At 34.2% G+C, this 23,557-nt stretch overlaps 2 protein-coding genes across 2 annotated transcripts; both read right to left on the bottom strand.

The window, feature by feature from the left end:
- Window positions 1-4,420: 4,420 nt before the first annotated feature.
- LOC133854610 ((+)-neomenthol dehydrogenase-like) lies at window positions 4,421-5,218 on the bottom strand. The gene is made up of 2 exons (XM_062290848.1): window positions 5,027-5,218; window positions 4,421-4,801 (listed from the first exon to the last, which is right to left on the bottom strand). Exons 1-2 carry the CDS (start codon window positions 5,216-5,218, stop codon window positions 4,421-4,423), a joined length of 573 nt encoding a protein of 190 aa, XP_062146832.1.
- Window positions 5,219-5,794: 576 nt separating this feature from the next.
- Window positions 5,795-16,324, bottom strand: LOC133853665 (salutaridine reductase-like). The gene is made up of 3 exons (XM_062289665.1): window positions 16,310-16,324; window positions 6,515-6,758; window positions 5,795-5,842 (listed from the first exon to the last, which is right to left on the bottom strand). Exons 1-3 carry the CDS (start codon window positions 16,318-16,320, stop codon window positions 5,825-5,827), a joined length of 273 nt encoding a protein of 90 aa, XP_062145649.1. The 5' UTR covers window positions 16,321-16,324; the 3' UTR covers window positions 5,795-5,824.
- Between the last annotated feature and the right edge of the window lie 7,233 nt (window positions 16,325-23,557).

The following is a 23,557-nucleotide window of genomic DNA, read 5'->3' as shown; positions in this document are numbered from 1 at the left end:
TATCACAAATTTAATGGTAATTTTAAAAGTTACATCAATTTTGGGGAGACATGAGGAAGACAAGAGGAATTAGTAGCATTATTCTAAAATTCTAAATGGAACAAATTATGAATTTAGTGATAATTTTTTTAAAAAAGGAATTGTGAACAAATATCATAAATTCAATAATAATTGTTCTAAATAGACAAGAAAAACAAATGCGTATTAAGTCCATGTAATTCTATTTCTACAGAGTGCACTACAGCAGAACTTTTTGAAGTTCCAATCAATAACTAGTATTGGATTAACGAAACCAGCCCAACTGGTTAGAAAGCTTAGAAAAAGAAACAGTTGGACGTTTGTGATTGAAAGTTCTTTGCCACGCCTGCTTAAAAAAAAAACAAAATGTTAAAAATGGAAGAAATACACAAAACCTTAAATTGTATTTGGCAACGCTCTTATTTTTTATATCACATCAATAATTTTTTATTATTATTTAAATAAAAAAACCCATTATTTTCAGTTTTCTATAAAACAATTCTAAATTTTTTTATATTTTATATCACATCAATCACTTCTTACTACTATTCAAATAAAAATTCTTCAACAACCATTTACCAAACACATCCCAAGGCTTCGAATGTGACCAAGCGCTACCAGTTTTTTGAGTGAAAAATGTGTGTGAGGGATCTAGCTTATGTGCTGTTATTTTAACTACAGCACACATGCTACAAAAGTATTCAATGGTCCAGATGCTATAAAAGTATTTCACAGCTTAGACGTAAGCTTAGACGTAACGAAAGAAAAATTGCTTTTTCAATCCTTCTCTCTTTGATCGTGTGATCTTGCATTTTCAGGTAAAAAACAGCAGCCATCGTTTGGGCAAAAAAAAATTGAAACTGAAACCGAAGCTGATTTCTCCATCATTTGGGCAACCACTCAAGTTAAAAAGAGCAGCCATCTCACCACCAGCAAGCTACCTTCCTTTGGCAACATTTTTGTCAAGCTCTTCACCCACAAAATGCTGCCATACCCAACGTAATTCAAGGTAAAAGCTTCAAATTCCTATAGTTAATTTCTACAATGTTCTTTGTGAGCATAGATTTCTTTTTTGGTTGTTAAACGTGACTCTTCTTTTTGCGTATTCTTTTCTTTTGCTTTAAAGATTGGATTTTTATGGGAGTTTGTTGTTTTGGTTTGTGGGTGTTCTTGTTTTCATTGGGTTTGTTTCAGACAAGAAGATTTAGATTATGGGTGTTTGCGTTTATGAGAAGTAGTTGGAAGAAGTAAAAATGATTGCCATAATATTCGTGAAAGAAGAACGAAAAATAGTTGAATAAAGTTCTCAAAGTAGTTGAATAGCATCGGGTTGCATTAAATAATTGGGGAAACTTCACAAAAGGGGATCAAACTATTGCGCTTATTCAATTAAGAGTACCAATGTTGCAAAATGTTTGATTAAGTGTATGCATTTATCAAAATCATTCAATGTCAGGTATTCCAACAAGCTTCGGTGTTAAATCTTGACAGAAGTAGATAGAGTCACGTGACTTCCACGTGATTTTTAATGGCGTTCTTACCTGTTATGCCCCTTAAGAAAATGCTCGAATACACAAAAAGGACAAAACTTATAAAATGCATGCCCCACTGTTTGGTCCTGACCACCAACTCTCGCCCACGAGACACGCACGAACCCATCGGCGAGCCTGAGTCTCTTTGGTGCAAGATCGATCCCAAGAGCTTTGGCGATAGGGCCTTCCGTGGGAAAACCCCTGAAATAGACAAGATGCTTCAGAACACCAAGAGGAAGAAGAAGGAACATGACCTGCTTGCCGAACCCCAACCTGGCTGCCAGAACAAGCAGCCTTCAAGAAGAGAGCGTATTGACTTCATCCGAGGAAGGTGTATACCAGCCGAAGATGAAGGAGACGAGCGCTGCGTGTCTGCCAAGTATTTCAGCTTCATGTTTCCTTTGCATAAATCAAGCATAGTTGCAGAACAGCCCATGCCCTTGTTTTCCTGAACAGCCCATGTCCTTATTTTCCTCCTGAATATAATCCATGCCAATCCCGGACTTTCCAGTTGATAGAAGTATGCTACAGTTGGAAGTCTTTTCCAAGTTTCTTGTTTTTAATTTCCTTGTTGTACTAGGTACATGTCTCTCTTACGTTTTCATCTGTATCCAAATCATTGGAAAAGCTATTTGTAAAATGACTCTACGAGTTCTTGCTATAAATAAGATCATCTCCTCTGTTTGGTCAAGTAACCAAAACCAGAGTTTCTCCAACAATTTTCACGGTGCACTGGGTCGTCGGATGAAGTTTATTTGAAAACTTGGGATTGGGCTTTGGTGCTCAGATGTTGATCATGTTGTGAATGAGACATTTAAGAACCCTGACAAGAAGAAGGAGATTTACATGCAGCTAGGAGTTTTGTCTTATGGGTCATGCTTTGTTTTCACGATTAGCTCAAGCTGTTGCTGTATTAACAAGTGCAAGTGCATGAACAAATGAATACTACTGCATATGATGCTGATACAGGTTCCAGTGGACTTGGAAAAGCACTAACTATCATCCTCATCTTTAATGTAACCATTGGCTCCGTCCCTGGACTAGCGACCCTCCGCATCCCCATCTCATCCACCTGCACGGCCACTCTATTCCTCAACTCTTTGAAGAATGCCTCCTCCCGCTCGAGCTCATCCAACCCCATCTTCTCTATCGGTATGTCCAAGCAAATCCATATGTTTCCCTCTCCCTCGACACCATCTTGCACCTACTTCACCTTCTTCACCGCCCCAACATCTTTCAAGTCTTCTTGGAGGCCAAGGAACCGCTCGATCACCGCGTCCACGGATGGGTGGCCGAACGTGTAGGGCCTGTCTTGCGGAGAGAATACGATGACAGCTATGTGGGCACCGAAGGACGAGCAAAGCTGGGCCACCTTGCTGAATAACCCATACCGGCATTTCGAGAAGGTCACCAACCGGCTCTACCCATCTCTCTCGACTTTATACACACTGAACAAGAAACCAGAAACTAGAAAGAGAAGATAGCAAACGCTACAATTCAGATCTTACAGTGGTTCTAGAATCTCTGCAATTGGGTTCCTCTTCGGTGCTATGTACAAAGCCATCCTTCACGTCGACGTCATTGGGTGGAGTCGAGTCCCATGAGTCGAGTGCCATGATCGAGAACTCCTGCCATGGAAGGCCTAGGGGCGTATTCAAATCTCAATGGGTAGAAATATTGTTTCGAAGATGGTGCATGGTGTTGTATGCGGACCATGCGGTGGTTGTTTTCAATAAGCATGGCGGAAATAAAAATACACAGTAAGCATTAAAAAAATCAAATTAATAAGCATGCTATTAATACGGTGTCGTCTGGGAGCATTTTATAAGTTTTGTCCTTTTTGTGTATTTGATCATTTTCTTAAAGGGCATAACAGGAAGAATGCCATTAAAAATCACGTGGAAGTCACGTGACTCCACTTCCGTTAGGATTTAACATCGAAGCCTAACGGAATACCTGACATGGAACGGTTTTTATAAATGCATACACTCAATCGAACGTTTTGTAACATCGGTATACTTAATTAAAAAAGAGCGATAGTTTTCCCAAAATAGTTTGACTGTATCTGGGTCATTGAACATTTTTATAGCATATGTGTTGTAGTTTTAACTAGAGCACACAAGCTGGATTCGTGTGCGAGTCCCTATAAGTAATGGGATAACTGTGCACCGTCATCTCGAGCCCTGTGCACAATCAAGTGCCTTTGTCGAGTTTAATTTGAGGGATGTCCGGAAATCAGTTTAGGTTTATACGAACAAAAAAACAAAATGGTGCGTTTTTACCAAAAGAAAAAAATATGTCATCTACTCGTCTTCAACCACATCTTCTTCAACCTTTGGCAGGTGAGTGGTCACTAGTTTTAGGTTAAGAAACTAGTGAAAAAATGGCAGAACATGGTGTGACTCATGAAGCTTGATCCTCTTGAAAAATACTTACCCCTTGATGAGATTTTTAGGGTGGGCAATTAGGACTTTCGAAAAAAAATTCAAAGAGTAGAGAAAATTTTCGGGAGGTGAGGGGGTGCGTTTGACATCTCTCAACCCCCTCCCTCCGACCCTGGGCCCACCTATCCTGAGCAATTGATCTCTGTACACTGGATTGTCCAAGACAAGTGAGTCCTGCAGCCTCTTCTCTATGAGGCTATCTAAATTGTATGCAACACGGGCAACTAATTATAAAAGATTCCGATCTATATGTAAAATCTAATCTAGAACATAAAATAAATAATTTCTTGATCCCTTTCTCAACAGGTAACATAGAAAACTTTTATTCAATGCAAGTGAAAAGTAATACAATTGCAAGAACTGAAGAAATTACCACAAAATGTGACATTAAAATGAGCAACTGCATCATATATATTGCACCAGTTATCACAAAAAGGTTGACACTTCCGTCCTATCAAAGAATAGGCCGGAATGTCCACCATCAGGCATCAAAGCCAGCATGACAGGACCTTTTGCTCCTTCTTCAATAGTCAAGACCCCAGTGTTTTGATTAATATTCGTCTTGACATAGCCAGGACAAACTGAGTTAATGGCAATGTTGGGGTACTTCTTAGCAAGAATCCTTGTATAAGCATTCAGAGCTGCCTTGGAGACAATATAAGCAGAAATATTTGCAGGCCAACCTTTGACTTGTATCAAATTCTCCTTCACATCTTCTAAGAACCCTTTCACCACCTTGTCCACTTTCTCTTCTGTGAGGCCATCTACATCTCCTAGCTCCTTCCTTGCATTCTCATTTGGGATATGCTGAAATTCCATTGTTATTAGCATCTATGACATAACTAAAAGTGTAAACTTTTTGATATATAGAGTTCGTTTGGATTTGCGATTTCAAAACGCAGTTAAGAATTTGGTAAAATCGAGGTTTAACCTTTAAAAAAATGTAGTAAAAACCCGCATTCTTTCCCACAATTTGAAAACACACCGCAAGTTTTAAAAAATGTACTACCAAACGATATAATAATAATGTACCTTTAGCTGTCCGAAGGAGGAGGAGACATTTATTATTCTTGCTGAATTGGATAATTGAAGAAGTGGAACTAGTTCTTTGCTCATTTGCTTCGTCCCATAATAATTTGTTCTTATACAATCCGAGGCAGATTCTGAAGTTTGCTTAAAAATTGTCTGCAAGGATCCAGAATTTGCACCTATAAGCTGTATCATTGTATGGAGTGGTAAATGATGTAGCATATATATATATATATATATAAAATCATTTGGATACTAATTTATTTTGGACAAAGTTTTCTTTCAGATCAACCCAATTTAAACAAACATTGATTTTTGTGCTTAGAGTAGGTGAGAATCACATGCATTTTTAATAAATTTAACCAAGCATGCATGTGACATCTGTTCTTAGGAGTAATGTTAGAAGCTAGTTACTCTTTCGTCACTCTTATGTCCGTCTAAAAATGATGTGGCTTTTAAAATCACCATTGAACTTGTGATTGATTACTATTGAATTTTGATCAAGTGGTGATTTTAAAAGCCACGTCATTTTTTGGGAGACACAAGAATGACACAAGAGTGACTTTTAGAATTACTATGTTCTTAGTGCATGTGAAAATGTATATGAGAATTACGTGCTATAAAGACATGTATCAATTTAATAAACCGTATTCGAGGAATTTTAATCCTTTATTTATTATTTTTTTTCATTAAACATTAAACTATATGCTCTCAATTTAAAACGTTGGTAGAGATTATATTACATTGAGAAACTTACTTTGTTATACCCTTGTTTTAAGCCCTCTCGATCTTCTGCATTGATTATGGCACCAGCAATTCCTGCATTGTTTATCTAAAATTTAAAACAATTTCAATATATCAGAGTACTAAAATAGGGGATAAGAACCAGACTTCATCTAGTTAAATTGGTATTTATTTTTCACCAAGCAAATGACCTTTTTTTTTCTTTTTTTTCTTTTTCCTATTCAAAAAAGGCGGGAAAGGGAGATCAACTGTGGTTATTCTACCTTGGCATGACCATAGTAGCATCTATCTACTGGAAGTTGCACAGGAGGAGCTGAGACGGTGGGAACCGCACACGCTCTCTCAAATCCAATTGAACCATACACTGATTCAACCCTATCAAAACATAGGGTGGCTAATACTAATTGGATTGAGAATTTTTATTTCAGGAGTCGAACTCTTACCCTAATACATCCTCAACCAATTTGAAAATTTCTCTTGAGGCCACTGCACTACCATCACTGATGGTTAAGCAAATGACTTTATGTTCATTTAAAAACGATTACATGATTTCATCTTAATTCAAAAGTATTGAGTGTATCTATACAAGTATTCTACCAAGGATCGATCGATCGGGATGTACAATACAGGTAGCTAATATGAGCGGGTTGGTGGGTCTCGCAGCTAGCTACTTAAATAGGTGTTCACCTATAATACAGGCAACTAATTACACCCATTACAAGTAGCAAAGAGAGTTGGAATACGTACCAATATGTCTAGCTTCCCAAACTGGGTTTTGATGAAATTTGCAAAAGAAGAAATGCTAGCCTTGTCCACCACATCAAGTTGATGAAAAATCACGTCGGAGTATCCAGCAGCATTGAGTTTTTCAACAGCTCCATTGCCCCTCTTCTCATCTCTAGCAGTTAATATAACCTTGATCCCATTTGAAGCAAGCTGCTTACATATTTCAAATCCTATCCCTTTGTTGGCCCCCGTAACAACTGCAATCCTGAAGAAAAAAGTTTGAAATAAATGTAAAAACAAAGAAAGGGTTCATATTAATTAAAACATTGTTGTTAAAGATGAAATTTATTACCTCTTCGTCATGGTTTTGCAGTTGGTTTTATGGTTTAAGGTAAGCTTATGCATGTGGTATTAATTTATAGCAGGTCATCTCCGGGTTTTCGACGTACGCAATGACGTAGAATAAAAGAGTTGACCAGGTTTTCCTCCAGAGTTGACATGCCGCATTTATCACGTAATATCAACACTGGCCTTTGACATGCCGCACTTACACAAGTCACGGACCTCCAATAAAGGCATGCCATGGGGCCCGCACAGACACTACGCAAAAATGAGATTTTCATCTGATAACATATGGGGTTTGATTCCTACACTTCATCGGTACAACAATTGCACAACACCCCCTCACATGGGGTGAGCTCTACACACTGGGCCCCACCCCATATGAGGGGGTGTTGTATAATTGTTGTGATGGTGTTGTAAATCCATCATTTTCCATAACGCGCGTATTCACTATTTCATGTTGGCATGCTCCAAACAAGCTCTTCTACTAAACCCTTCTCTTCTTGCACATATTTCTCTTAACATTTTCACTATATATGTGGCAGCATGTATAGTGAAATTCTGATGGTCCGTTTGGATGTTTTATTTTTAAAATTAAAATTAAATTTTTATTTCGTTTGTGAATTTCGAGGCAAAAAAAAAGTATTTGGGCGATGAGTAGAATTTAAATTCATTTTAAAATTGTATTTGGGTGTTGGATTTTGAGATTTAAAAGTAGTGTTTTTTAATAATAGGAAATGATTGGAGGTATAAAAAGTTGTATATAATGATTGGTATTATGAAAGGTAGTGTGAAATAATGATTGAAATAATAATTATTTATTATAAAAAAATATAAATAATTATTATTTGGGTGTTAATGGGTGTACCTGCACCAGGTGGAACTCACTCAGAAAATGATTTGTTTTTGAAAAAAGCTTGATTTCCGAGTTGAAACCGGGTTGGATTCAAAAACCTGGTTTCTGGAAGAAAACCCAAAGAGAATTCTTATTCTCTTTCGTTCCCAAACGCATTATTAACTATTCCTATTTTCTTTCTTAGCTTGTAATGCACGAGGGGCCCACCATTATGGGTGGCAATTCGTATTTAAGTATTATTATTTTTTGTGTGCGAAGACAAATAAAAAAAAAATGGTAATTAATCATTAAAAATATAAAGTGACTCCTAATTTAAGTGTGTGTGATCAACAATTCACCAAAATATAAATGCGAAAAAATAAATGAAACATATATTTTGATGACGAAGTGGAAATTCTTATCCAAGAGAAAAAGCACTATGTGGCAGCCAAATTCAGGAAATTTACTAACAGAAGAAATAGTTAATTATAAAACAGTCGTACTCACATACCCCTTATACAATAGTTGTACCTTGAACTCCAACACGTACCTATACGTGAGCCCCTCCCAACCAAACCTCCTATCTGAAAGGTTTTTCAATGGACTCCTTTAACTTAGGGCTCCTCACTAAATTAGACTTCAATGGGTTGATAAAATCACACAAAATAAAAACTCTAAGAGATGTAGCAAATATTACAATCTTTGCCTAAACACTATCTCTTAGCATACTGAAATTCAGTACCGAATTCTTACAGAACAATAGCCTAGAAGCCCCTTTAAATAGACTTCAGAACCCCTAAATCAACACTGATACGGATTTCATTAGGCTGCGTCCGGACTAAGATAGAGGACGTCTGGATGTCAAGCAGCAACCGACTTCAAATAAAACGTTTTTCTTTAGAAGTCTTCAGTAGCGTGTCCGAACGATTGCATGTTGTCTTCACTGTTCGCAGCCTTCAGTTTGCTGTTCAAACTCCTTTTTTAACAGGAGCTCTCAGGTCTAGGTGTCTGCTGGGCTGTCCGGACATCTGTGTGAATATGTGCTCTCTGTGATTGGTGTCTGCAGAGATGTTTGGACGCTTCCTCTGGCTGTCCGAATGGTCATAATGGAAACTGCCTTTGCTGAGCTGTAAGCGCGTCAGAATCTTCATTGACTTCCGTAAATTGCCTTTCTTGATACTTGTGACACTGGACTTGTCATATTAAGCCGTTTCCATATTGGAGAAAATATTCTGAATTAATTCTGAAAAATTCTTTGAATTACAGCGATCTTGTTTCAGCAGTACCCCAATACAGTAGTAATATATATATATATATATATATATTGATCCGTTTAGATTGAAATGTTATATATACCTGAAACGTTGGACTCCAAGACATTGTACTCAGTCAAAGGAACTCTTCTGTTATGAACACTAGCTCATAACCTGGATTATGCGCGGGATTCTTCATTATAATTTAATTTCATAATTTAAACACATCTTCATCGTACTTCTTATTATAGGTTAAAAAATACTTGTAAAAAAATTTATCAATCATCTTTCAATAAAAAGACATTAAGACCCTTAATTTTGTATAAAGTAAAACTTTTTAAAATATTTGTTCACATAGGGTCAAGATGATGGTGTAGTTTTTTTTATAGCACATAAACCAAATCCTACAAAATAAACAAAAAATTTTATTTAACATGTCATGCAATCAAATAAATCCTCTCACATCACGTTCAATGCTGAATCAAATAACTTTTTGCCTTATTTTGCTTTCAAAAGCAGAAAAAAAATACCTCCAAAAAAAAAAGTGTGAATCATTAAAAAAAAAAAAAAAATACCATTAAACATTCAAATGAATTAAAAAATAAGGTTAAAAACCTTTTTGGTACTAGTAGTTTAAAATTTTTTTTTTTTGGTACCTTGGTTTCAATTCCTATCACAAATAGTACCTGGGTTTTGCGAAAAGACGGATATGGTACCTTCGTCCATTTTTCCATCCAAAATTTTACGGATTGCCATGTGTCTACTCTCAGGTGTTGACAAGTAGTACAATGTAAAAAATAAAACAAAAAAAAAAAATCTTTAAAAATTAATAAAAATTAAAAATAATAAAACTTCAAAAAAAAAATTAAAACTTTTTTTAAAAATTGAAAAAAAAAAAGAAAAAAAGAAAAAAAAAACAAAGGATGGCTGAGCCTCCCCCTTGGCCACCCTCATTTTGGCCAATGGGGAGGCTCAGCCACCCCCTTGGCCAGTTTGGGGGGTGGTTCGGCCCAATGGCTAAAGAGGAAAAATAATAATAATAAATAAATAAAAAATGTGAAGGTTTTGACCCTTGGGGGTAGCCACAGGAGTGGTTCGGCCACCCCATGGCCAAAGAGAAAAAACAAGAAGAAAAAATTAGAGGGATTGACATTGGGGGGTGGCTGAGGGCCAAAACCCTTCACAATTTTTCATTTTTTCTTTTTAAAAAAAATTGTTAATATATATTTTAAGTTTTATTATTTTTCATTTTTTATTTTTTTTTAAAGTTTTTTTTTTTAAATTTTTTTTTTTTTTTTTTTTTTTTTTTTTTTTTTTTAACATTGTGCCACGTGTCAACACCTGAGAATAGACACGTAGCAAACCGTTAAATTTTGGATGGAAAAATGGACGGAGGTACTATATCCATCTTTTTCCCAAAACCCACGTACCATCAACGATGCGAATTAAAACTGAGGTATAAAAAAATAAAGTTTTATAACCACAGGTTCCAAAAAGGTCTTTAACCCTAAAAAGTAAGACCCTTAATATTATTTTAATCCATATAAATTAAAAAAATAATAATAATAATTTGTTCCCATATCCAGCAAGAAGAAAACCTGTAGATTATGATTATCAAAGAATTATAAAAAATTAGCAGGAGTTTCTAATATTATTGGTGTGATACATATTATATTTCGATACAAATAAAACTCATATAATTCAAAACATTCTTAAAAAATACATAGCAAACTAAACAAAATATTTTTTTACGAATACAAAATAAAAACAAAATATTTCACAAAACATTTAATTCAATCAAATAAACCTTACATTAGCTAGGTTCAATGCTTAATATCTCTTTAGTGTTTTGAAAGTATTTATGTTCATTTAAGCACAACAATCAAACAAATTTTTGCCTTGTTTTGTTTTCAAAAAAAAAAAAAAAAACACTTTAAAAAAATGGTTGAAAATCGAGTAAATCATACAAACAAAAAAAAAAAAAATTCCATAAAACATTCAAATGAATTAAAAATTAAGACCCCTAATTTTAGTTTAATCCATACAAATTAAAATATGTTAAAATCTTTGTGCCCAAATGAATAGTTTATAACAAAAAATAAGTATAAAAAACAATAGCAAAAAGAAAACGTAGTTTAATCTAATTATCAAAGCATTAATAAAAAGAATTACCAGAAATCTATGATATTGTTAGTGTGATACCTATTATATTTAAATACAAGGGGTAATTACCTTTTCCCCCCATGAACTACCAAAAAATGCGCGATGCTCCTATGAACTACCAACTCGACCAAAATAGAGCATTCAACTACCAAAGACAATCTTTTTCTCCCCTTCCGTCAGTCAAAGAGGTTAAAACAAACGGTAAACGGGTTACGTGACCGTCACACGCCGTTTTACCCTCATTTTTTTTTTCCTCTTTTCCCCCTATGAACTACCACCATCTTCCAACATGCCCCCCATGTAAAACGGCACATGACCCGTTGACTGTTTCTTTTGACCCCTCTAACTGACGGAATGGGGAAAAATTGTTGTCTTTGGTAGTTGAATGCTCTATTTTAGTCGAGTTGGTAGTTCATGGGGCATCGCGCATTTTTTGGTAGTTCATGCGGGAAAAAGGTAATTACCCCTAAATACAAATATAACTCATGTAATTCTAAACATTTAAAAAAATACTGAACAAACTAAACAAAATATTTTTTTTATGAATACAAAGTAAAACAAAATCTTTTGTTAAACATTTAACACAATCAAATAAATCCTCACATCATGTTCAATGCTTAATATCTCTATGGTGTTTCGAAAGTATTTATATTCCTTTTATGCACAACAATCAAATAATTTCTTACGTTGTTTTGCTTTCAAAAGCATCAAAACACTTTCAAAAAATAGTTGAAAATGGAGTAAATCACATAAATGAAGAGAAAAGAAAAATCATGAACACATAAGATCGTCTTTATCTTAGTTTACTCCATATACATTAAAACATGTTTATATCTTTGTTCTCATAGGTATACATGGTTTAAAATGAAAAGCATAACGAAAAAAAAAAAAGTTAAGAAGAATTCATAGTTTAATCTAATTATCAAAACATTAATACAAAATTAGTTGGAATCTCTATGTGTGATACCTATTATATTTTCAATACAAATAAAACGCAAATAATTTTAAACATTAGAAAAATAAAAAATAAAAATACAGAGAAAAATAAAACTTTTTTTATGAAAATTTATTCCCATAGGTAGACATGGTTGAAAATGGAAAGTATAAAGAAAAAAAAAATAGTAAAAAGAATATATGGATTCTAATTATAAAAATGCATAAAAAACAAAGATACAAACAAACAACAAAGTTTTTTTATTAAATAGTAACACCAGACTGAATCAATGCCAAATTCAACGTCCACAAAACCAAAACAAAATAATAATAATAATAATAATAATAATAATAAATAAATAAATAAATAAAAGAAAAAAAAAGAAAAGAAAGCGAAGTCCTTCAAAAAAATAAAACAAAATAAAGTTACATACTTCAATATTCTGTTATTCTCTTGAATGTCGTTGCTGGATGCTCTTGATTTTATAATTCAAGATGTTTCAAACCCTAACGAGAGAGAGAGAGAGAGAGAGAGAGAGAGAGAGAGAGAGAGGGTATAAATAACAAATCTAAGAGAGTAATCTAACTTTTCAGCTAACTTGTAGGGTTTCTTTTTTCACTATTTTGTTATACGTTGAGGTATTACTAATATGTCTACTTTCTTTTAAAATTAATGCGTACAATATCTATATGGTCGATTATGAGTAGTTAATGTACTATGTTCTTACTTTTAAATTTTGTCTCTCCATAGTTTTGGAGAGTAGCAAATTTTGAAACCATAATATTGTACATTATTTAAAATGTGCGATTTGAAAACACAGTTATGTTAAAACATATAAATTTAATCATGCTCAATTTAACATGCACAACGGAAATAAAAGACAAGATATAGGCTTACCTCTTGTCATCTTTGCTCAAGCATTTCAACAAACATCTAAAGAAGAAAAGAATGTTATTTGAGGGATCTTTTGGCCTGTGCCTATGAGTGTGCTAAAAGATGGATGCATAAGGCTCTTTATATAGGCAGGCCAGGGACCCTCATCTTTAATGGTTAACTGATTTTATTCCTCCCATCAAGGAATTTAATCAAAAACATAAATGTAAAAACCGTTATTATCATAAACCATAATGTGGAATATAAAAACCGTTTAAATCATTTGAATACAATTATTATAATTACCGTTACAGTAATTATTTAGTCATTACCGTTACAACTATTAAATGTGGCATAGGGACACATATGTAATTTCTTACAAGTTAAGCATTTCGTAAAATTAAGGTTTAGCCTTTTAAAAAATTATAGTTAGCTTTTAAAATAGTGTGTTTGTAAAAACGCACCTCCTTCCCTACGATTTGAAAATGCACCATAATTTATAAAGAGCGCACTACCAAACGATATAATAATATTGTACCTTTAGCTGTCCGAAGGAAGACGAGACATTTATTATTCTTGCTGAATTGGATAATTGAAGAAGTGGAACTAGTTCTTTGCTCATTTGCTTCGTCCCATAATAATTTGTTCTTATACAATCCGAGGCAGTCTCTGAAGTTTGCTTAAAAACTGACTCCAAGGATCTAGGATTTCCACCTATAAGCTGTATCATTGTATGCAGTTGTAAATGACGTAGCATATATGTGTGTGTGTGTGTGTGTGTGTGTAATTATTTGGATACCATTTTATTTTGGACAAAGTTTTCTTTCAGATCAACCCAATTTAAACTAACATTGATTTTTTCCTTAGAGCATGTGATAATCATACACATTTTTAATAAAATTAACCAAGCATGCATGCGACATCTATTTTTAGAAGTAATGTCACGTCATTCTTGGGGGGACACAAAAAGAGCACAATAATGACTTCTAGAATTACTTTGTTCTTAGTGCATGTGAAAATGTATGTGAGAATTACGTGCTCTAAAGACATATATATATCAATTTAATAAACCATATACGAGGAATTTTAATTTTTTTATTTTATTTTTTATTTTTTCATTTCTGAGACTTTATTTCCTAAGAAGTGGGAAAGAAAACATTGAAGTATATGCTCTCAATTTAAATGCTGGTAGAGATACATTGACAAACTTACTTTATTATACCCTTGTTTTAAGCCTCTCGATCTTCTGTACGTGATGATTATGGCACCAACAATACCTGTATTGTTTATCTACAATTTAAAACAATTTCAATATATCAGAGTACTAAAATTAAGTGGGGATAAGAACTAGACTTCATCCATTTAAATTGGTCTTTATTTTTCACCTAGCAAATGACTTTTTTTTTTTTTCCTATTCAGAGAAGGCGGGACAGGGAGACCAACTATGGTTATTCTACCTTGGTGTGACCATAGTAACATCTATCCACTAGGAGCCACACACATGAAGAGCTTAGGCGGTTGAAACCGCACGCACTCTCTCAAATCGAACTGAACCATACACTGATTCAACCCAGGTGGCTAATACTAATTAATAAGATTAAGAACTTTTATTTTGGGAGTTGGACTCTTACTGACGCCGGACAGAATAGCGATTATTCTGTAGGCTAACCAACAGGTAGTTTGCAAGGAAGAAAACAGTAAATTCACCCCAAAACAGAGAAAAAACTCTGAATTTTGATAAATTATCAATAACAAATAAGCTGCTGAAAAACGCCCACAAGCCGGGCTTAAATAGCTGAAAATTAGGTCTTTAGAAGAATTTTACCAAAAATAGCAAAATCCCGAAAAGCCTAATAAATCTCCTAAGACTTGAAATAAATACAAATAAGCATATTATGGAAATACTTTGTACCAAAGAATATCTCTAAATTAATGGAAAATACTTGGTGCCAAAGAATGACTATATTTTAGGGAAAAAAATAATAACTATAATATTACTTGACGACAACGTAATTATAAATATGAGAATTCTTTAAAAAACGAATCAAGAGATTTGTCGATAGTCTCTTCTTTCCTTCTTGGTCTTTCTCTTGATGGATGTTGACAACTCGGTAGAGAATATCTTCTAAATCACAATTTGCCAAAGGTCTCTTATTTTCTTCTTGAGTAGTTGACCCTTCCCTTTCTTGCTTAAATCAAACCAATCACATCGCCACATCATAGACTAATTAATTCTATAGTTGCGTCCGATTTCCTCCTGCATCATTTACCCTAATTCATCCTCAACTGCTTTAGAAATTTCCTTGAGGCCACTTAATTACCACCACTAATGGTCTAACAAATGACTTTATGTTCATTTAAAAACAATTACATGAGTTTATCTTAATTCAAATGTATAGAGTGGTTAGAAATGTATCTATATAAGTATTCTAACAAGCTAAGGATCGATTGGGACGTGCAATACATGCAGCTAATATGAGCGGGTTGGTGTGTCTCGCACCTACTTCAGTAAGTGTTTGGACAATAAATGTCCTTATAATATAGACAACTAATTATACCCGTTCCCAAGTAGCAAGAGTACTTGGACTACGTACCAATATGTCAAGCTTCCCAAACTGGGTTTTGATGAAATTGGGTTTTGATGAAATTTGCAAAAGAAGAAATGCTAGCCTTGTCCACCACATCAAGTTGATGGAAAATCACATCGGAGTATCCAGCAGCATTGAGTATTTCAACAGCTTCATTGCCCCTCTTCTCATCTCTCTCGCAGTTAATATAACCTGGACCCCATTTGAAGCAAGCTGCTTACATATTTCAAATCCTATCCCTTTGTTGGCCCCCGTAACAACTGCAATCCTGAAGAACAAAGTTTGAAATAAATGTAAAAACAAAGAAAGGGCTCATATTTTTTTTTTTTTTTGATGAATAAGTGAATTTTATAAACCAAAAAAACAGAGTACAAACAAAAGGTCTAAACCGACCAACCAAACAAGCAACAAACAGAGAACAAAACTCTGTTAACAGCTGGCCTCAAAACGTAAACAAGTGTCACACTAGTAAGCTCCCATCTATATTCCACATCTGACAAATCGCCACATTCTTCTTGCTCTTTATGAATTTTCCTTTCCCTGAAATTCTATTCCGAACCTCCCAGAAAATCTGTCTTAAAATCTGTTCTTCTGTTTTAGGGTGGCCTTTTACTTTAATTTCATTCCTTGTGCGCCAAATATGATACACAGTAGAGCTCTTTATGAAATTTATATATATATATATATATATATATATATATATATATATATATATATATATATATATATATATATATATATATATATATATATATATTTTTTTTTTTTTTTTTTTTTAAGAAAGGGCTCATATTAATTAAAAAACATTGTTGTTAAAGATGAAATTACCTCTTCGTCATGGTTTTGCTGTTGGTTTTATGGTTTTACGGTAAGCTTATGTAGTTATGTGGTATTTATAGCTGGTCATCTCTGGGTTTTCTACGTACGCAATGACGTCTTCCTACATTGTATTATTATTTTTTGTGTGCGAAGAAAAAAAAAAAAGGTAGTAATTAATCACATTTTACTACCACAATCTACCATTTTCCTGAAAAATATATAAATTTCGATCCGTCCAGATTGAAATGTTATATATACCTAAAACATTGGACTCAGACATTGTACTCGGTCAAAGGAACTCTTCTGTTATGAACATTTTATACTGTTCTTATTTTTGTTGTTTTTTATTACTGAGATAAAGATTCTAAACAGATTTTTATATATTCTCCATTAAAACACTGCATTCCAAAGGCTACCCAGCTGTTCATGGCAATTCTTCGCGGCTAGCTACAATGGTACCACCAGCTCCTCGCCCTTTCATCAATGACCTAATTAAAGAAAGTAATATAGCATTTTTTTTTTTATGAATAATATTGCTTTTTTCTAGTCAGCAATGCATTAGATGTGACTTTGGATCAAGCCCGTGCAAGAAAGGAGCTCCAGCCAACAAAGGCATTAATGGAGTATGAAAAGATGTTTTAACAAAGAGTAATTTTATTTTATCATATTTTTATTTTATAATTATCTCACACTATTAATGTCACAGTCTAACTGGCCCTTAGATTTTATTTTTATTTTTTCAAAAAAAAAAAAATATAAGGCTTAATCTTATGTCCATAACAACTGCAATCCTGAAGAAAAAAGTTTGAAATAAGTGCAAGAAGAAAGAAAGGGCTCATATTAAAGCATTGTTGTCACAGATGAAATTACCTCTTCGTCATGGTTTTGCTCTTGGTTTTATGTTTTTAAGGTAAGCTTAATTGGGGTAGTTATACATAGTTGGTCGTCCCTGGGTTTTCTACGTAGTTACGAAGGCAGCGACATCTTTCTGACTTGTTACGTATACCGTGACGTCTATAAAGCTTGCTTTAACGAATGGTCTAACTGGTTTTCATATTCTTAATTATTATATTTTTATTTTTCTTTTTTTTAAAGGGAAGGAAAAAAGGAAAATTCTCATTTGAGCAGTTGAGAATGTGTCAAATAAATGATTCGATCCATTAAAGTAACTAATAACGCCAACAAATGTGCTTAGAAAGGAAAAAGTTTTATAAACAGAACAAAACCCAAAAATATATACAACACTATTAACTGAAAAAATGCCAAGACAAAAAAAACTATCCAAAAATAAAAAATAAAAAAAAATACACAGAGAATATAAAATTACAGGAAAAATTTAAAAGACAATAAATGAAAACACGAAACAATGGCATTGATGGATGGTCCATGCTCTATGGAATTTGCGTCCTTGCGAATGTGACCAATCTACAAACTATATATGCAGCGAAGCTATGTACTACCATGTGTACGTGCGTGTGTCTTCCATTAGCTATCCAAATCTATTCCAATTTTGTCACGTAGATCTCATTCCATTTACCACTCAAAGCATGTCACCTTCCATGATAAACATCTTGTATTCCCCTAACGTTGGTTTGATAACCATAGATATATAGTAAAATATCCACAAGTTGATATCATGATTTTATTTTTTGTAAGTAAAGTACAATTAAAAAAAAAAAAAGTGCATGAGTGGTGCAACTCAAAGTATACAAGATGTCATAATACCCTTAATTCAAAGAAAAAAAAGAGCACATATCTAACAAATTATAATAAGAGCACTCAGACATAGACTGTATATTCACTCTCCATATAAACAAAGTTTGTATCATCAACTTCTTCAAGTTAATCAAACTAATCTCACAATCTTAAAAAATGCGTGCATTTCGTTCATTCCATAGACACCACATCAAACATAACAGAGTCATTCTTCAAATCGGCATCAACAACCGGTTGCCCTTTTCCCCCTCCAACTCCCCAACATCTCTTTTACCGATCGTGGCATTACCTACACAACACCAAACAGCTGAAAGATCATACTCCACAAATTTTTAGCAACCATACAATGCAGGAGCAAATGATCAATGGACTCTCCACAAGTCTTACACATATAGCACCACTCCATTACAATAATATTCCTCTTACGTAAATTATCTAAAATTAGGATTTTTCCTAAAGTCGCAGTCCACCCAAAGAAAGTCACTCTCGGGAGAACCTTAACTTTCAAAATACTCTTTCACGGAAAAGAAAACTGTATAGGACTAAATAATATCTTATAGTAAGACTTCACTTCAAATGATTTCCTTCGCGCTGAAATCCAACAAATTTTATCCTATCCTTCACACCTTACTTTAAGAGAATATATACAACATCTCAAAAAATCTAGAAACCACTTCCACTTCTCAATCATGTATAGGTCGAGTAATTAAACAAAATATTTTACAGAATTGTACCATTATTTAGTATAACCTAAAGTTTTGTCACCAAAGTCAAGTCACGTTCCTTTTCAGTCCCATAAAACTACTATAAATGGAGTCAATCAGTGGGTTTGATGTTAAAAATTTAAGGTTCCTATACACATGATAATAACAAAACATGAAGCCGAGCGTACAAAGATAGTGGCGACAAACAATTTGACGAGGCGACTTTTCTGAGAGCAACTTTTCTGTCCAAGCAAAAGAGCTCCTTTCTTCTTCTCCTTTTTACAGCCGGCTCAGGGAGGAGGGAAGGATCTCAACTCTTCAATCACTCCTCTCCTCCTCTTTCCTTTTTGTTTATTTTTATTTACAGTGTTGTTTGGTTGAGGTTTCTCTAGCCTTTCTCACCTCTCTTGAGGTTTTATTCGTCGTCATATATGATTTATCCTGCCCGAATCCGCTATCTTGGTGTCTTGGCTTCTTCACCAAGCTGATGGCTCTCTCCTCAATGTCCACCCGCCATTTTACAAGTTCTTAGATCTAGTTTTTTCAAAGCTAGATCTACGTTCCTCCGAGGTTGTCTGGATCCCACACGCCACTTCACGTACATCACCAATGTCCTAGCTTCCCGACACCACCACTAGCTCCTCATTCTACCTCCCACGCGCCTGCCTATGGTGCTTCATGCCCCAAGTGGACATTCCTTATCGCTGGCGTGGATCTCACGCGTCAGCACTGGATGCCATGCTTTTCTCCGCTCCACCGATCACTGGAGTTTCTGATTTTTGGGCGTTTTTGTTGTTTATTTATTTTTGTTTTATTTTGTTGCTTGGGTTTTAGTCTCCCTTTAGGAGAGACTCTTGTATCTAGATTTGCATTGGTGCCTCTCTTTTCTGCAGTCCCAAATTTTGCCTATTTCAGTGCTTCAACCACTTTAGCTATCTTCAAATGGTTTTTGTTGTTCCTAAGTGGGGGTACAGAAGGGTTTGCCATACTTTGTACCCCTTTAGCTTTTTAATTGCCTTGTACAACCCTTTGAGAGGGCCAGGTTACTTGTTTGACCAATTTTCTACTATTTGTATTTATTTCAACACTATTTTATTTTGGTTTGAGTCTATTGTTGGAGAGCCCACCCATTTTTCATTTATAAAGTCGTTCACTTCTTCTTTTTAAATCAGAAATGGGAAAGATCCTCTCTTGTAACCCTTTTCCCTTATTCAATTAGAAAAAAAAAAAAAAAAAAAAAAAAAAAAAAAAAAGGAAGCTGAGTGTACCATCTGTGGTGGTGGTTCATTGGTTTTAAAGTGATCAGATACACACTAGAGCATGAGTTCGAACCCTGTAAACTCCATGTCTGATTAGTGTAAACTATTTTGGGTCTCATTGATGTTTTGATAACCCTTTAGCGAGCATGTGCTACCATGATCACGGCTAGATAGAATAGGCACTTTGGTCGCTACCTCTTGTAGTTTTACTAAGTAATAATTAAAAAAAAAAAAAAAAAAAAAAAAAAAAACTGCCGAAAGTGATCTCTTGACAATGGAAAACTTTGAAAACCCGTTCCCAACTCAACTCTTTTTTTTCTTTTTTTTTTTTCTAAGAAATGATTTCTTAAAAAAAAAAAAAAAAAAAAAAAAAAAAAAATTGCATACCGAAACATCCCTGGTACACACCAAAATTTTGAAAACAGTTCCACATAAAATAGTACACACCAAAAAGAAAACAACTTGTTCATAACAATTTGTTGGTTCAGGAGGGTCCCCTTTATGCCTTCTGAACGAACATGAAATGCAAACAACGAATTAAGGAAAGGATCCATGGATCCATACATCTCAATCGGAAAAGAATCAATTGAAAAAGAAAGAATCGAAATTGAGTGATGTATTTATCAAATCAAACGAAAGATGAAATAGAAATCATGTATGATCATAACTCATTTCTTCTTCTTTTTTTGATACATTTCTAAAAAGAAAAATAAATATATTCTTTTTTTTTTTTTTTGAAAACCTCTTAGAACTAAAAAACATTTTTTTTTTCGAATTCTTTAAAAATGGGTTCAAAAAATGAAAGTTGTTTTTTGGAAGAACCAGAAGGCGGTTCAGCTTCCATTCCCAAAACTGTTAAAAAAATTTTAAAAAAAAAAATTGCCTTTTCCCTTTCTTTTTAATTGGATCTTTATCAGGGGATCATAACTTAGATATGTGCCAAGGTTTGCTTAAAAAATCTATTAGCAATCTTAATTTTATATATATATATACACAAGACACAAAACCGGCTAATATATTAAATTGGGCACGATGTTAATATAGTCAAATTTATGGTTTTAGAAGAGTTGGTTTTTAAGAGCATTCACAGCAAATGCCCTATAAGTAGTTTAATTCCTTAAATTTAGAAGAAAAAAAATACCAAGAAAGTCACAAAAGTCACCCACTTAGACACCCTATATTTTTCTATTACTGAGGAATGCTACAGTGCAACCCGGCCAATCATTGGGTTGCACTCAAGCATTCCCAAGCTTTATTGTAATAAACTATATATATATATATATATTCAACCCTTCAAAACCAAACAATCCATCAACTCCACCCTCCTTCATGTCGGAACCCACCACATCACTACCAATCAACCATCAAAGTCAAACATACATACAAACAGCCAATCCAAACACAACACCCTACCCCAACCAGAAACCACCACCAAAATACACCCAAATAGTCACTGCCCCCATTGGAATCCCCTCACCCCACGTTACTTCGCCGCCACCACCCAAACCCACGACCACGCCGCTGCCACCCAAAGCCAAACTGACCATCGCAGAACAACTTTCCATTGCACGACCTGTGCCGCTCGTGCACCCGGCATGCCAAACGCACCACCAACCATAGTGCCACTGCGCTTTCACCTTCTGGCGTCCACCATTAGCCCACTGCCCAGACAACATTTTGACTGCCGCAGACAACGCCACCACGTCCTGTTGTTGCATCCCTTGCTAGAAAATTGCACCTAAGAACAGCACCATCATGACAATTACCAGATGTGTACTTCCTATTAGAATGAGAGAGAGAGAGAGAGAGAGAGAGAGAGAGAGAGAGAGAGAGAGTGTGTGTGTGGTGAAGAACACAAAGACGGTAAAGAGAGAGTGAATTAAAAAAATATTTCATGGAATAAAGTTAAATATATATATACTATTTTAATGATATAGGTAAATGTAAAAGGAATCTATTGTGGGATGTACTTGGATAGGGAAGCAACAACTAGTTTTGTTTCCTACATTTAGGAAAAATGATTGGGTAGTTACTGGAAATGCTCTAACAAATACGACCTTTGTTGTATTCATCATATATTTATACAATTAAAAGATATGGCAATCCTCATAACAAGGGAATTTTTGAATATACACAAAGAAATCTATACAGTTAACGAATAGAAAACAAACTATTTGGATGCAATTAAGTATTTATCTCATCTATCTACATGCATTAAAAATGCGAGACAGAATTAAGATTGTTCTGACAGAGTATGATAGCAGCAAAACTATGAATTGAAGATAAAAAGGGGAATTCAAAAGAAGAGAGAAAATAACAAATAGAGAAGAGAAAACCTCTAATTACCCTAAATAAGCAAATAAAGAAATAACTCTTAAAGATTTAAAATTTAGTTAATACTTCAAAACTTGATTACAGAATAATATAGACCTGCGTTTATATAGGCAAAGTTTGAGTATTTTCCAAGTAGAATACTGTGAGAAAAATAAAGAAATAAAAATACAAAATATAACTGTATACTTGGAGACAAAGTAAAATTCTTGTACAGAAAGTAAAATATATTATTCTAAAAATAATCTTAAAACATTTTGTACGATTCTTTCAATTCTCGGGCTGATCTTATTTAAGAAATAATTTTCAAATCTTATGTCTAATTTTTTCCTGTATCAGTCTCACTGGATTGGAAAGAATTCATCCTTGAATTCGACTATTCTTTGCCTCGATCTTTTGGATGTCCAATCAATTCATTTCATTTTATTCTTCTCAACACCAAAGCGATACCAGAAGAAAGACAACCTGCAACCCATCACAACATGACTTTGAATAGTATATCTAAAGTTACTCGCATCAACTTGAGATGAAATAATCTTCACAAGCTCTTGATTGATTTGTCATAAAGTCACTATCTCTAAATTTTTTCAAAAAATTTTCAATTTTTTCTTGACCACGAACAATCAAAATTTCTTCCAACATGCTAAACAATTAAACGTCAAGATTTTCTTTACGAAAATTCAGCATAAAATTTTCAATCCCAAGAAAATACATAATTAATTTTATGAAGACCCCATTAAGATTTTTCACTCTTTGTACTTTCATTAAACTCATGATTATTCACTTTTTGTTCAACCTCTTGACCATATGACAAAAAACTTACCTCTATAAGATCTTCATCATTGACATATGTATCATAAGTTGGTGGAGAATTCCAATCTACAAAACATTGAAAGGATCTTGAACTTCTTTTTCATATTGAAACTCTTCATCCCAACCACCCTATTCCCAAACCAGAACAGAATTGTGATACGGGTTCTCAAAAATGGATACTGAATAGCAATTGTCAATATCACGATACATTTCCATGTTTAGTGCTGCTAGACGCTGGGTTAACTTGCAACCTGCCCCTGCACGTCTTGTAAATTGCATTCATGGTAGGAGACTTCCTCATTCGAAACCTATCCATGCCAACCACGACCACCAATCATGCAAAGTGATAAAAATTCACCCCAAGAAGACGCTTAAGCTCTAATACCAACTAACACGTGACAGAACTAAGATTGTTATAACAACGTATGATAGAA

The sequence above is a fragment of the Alnus glutinosa genome, chromosome 13, assembly GCF_958979055.1.
Source record: "Alnus glutinosa chromosome 13, dhAlnGlut1.1, whole genome shotgun sequence".
In the NCBI taxonomy this organism is placed as follows: domain Eukaryota; kingdom Viridiplantae; phylum Streptophyta; class Magnoliopsida; order Fagales; family Betulaceae; genus Alnus; species Alnus glutinosa.
This window is presented reverse-complemented; position numbering and strand designations above follow the sequence as displayed.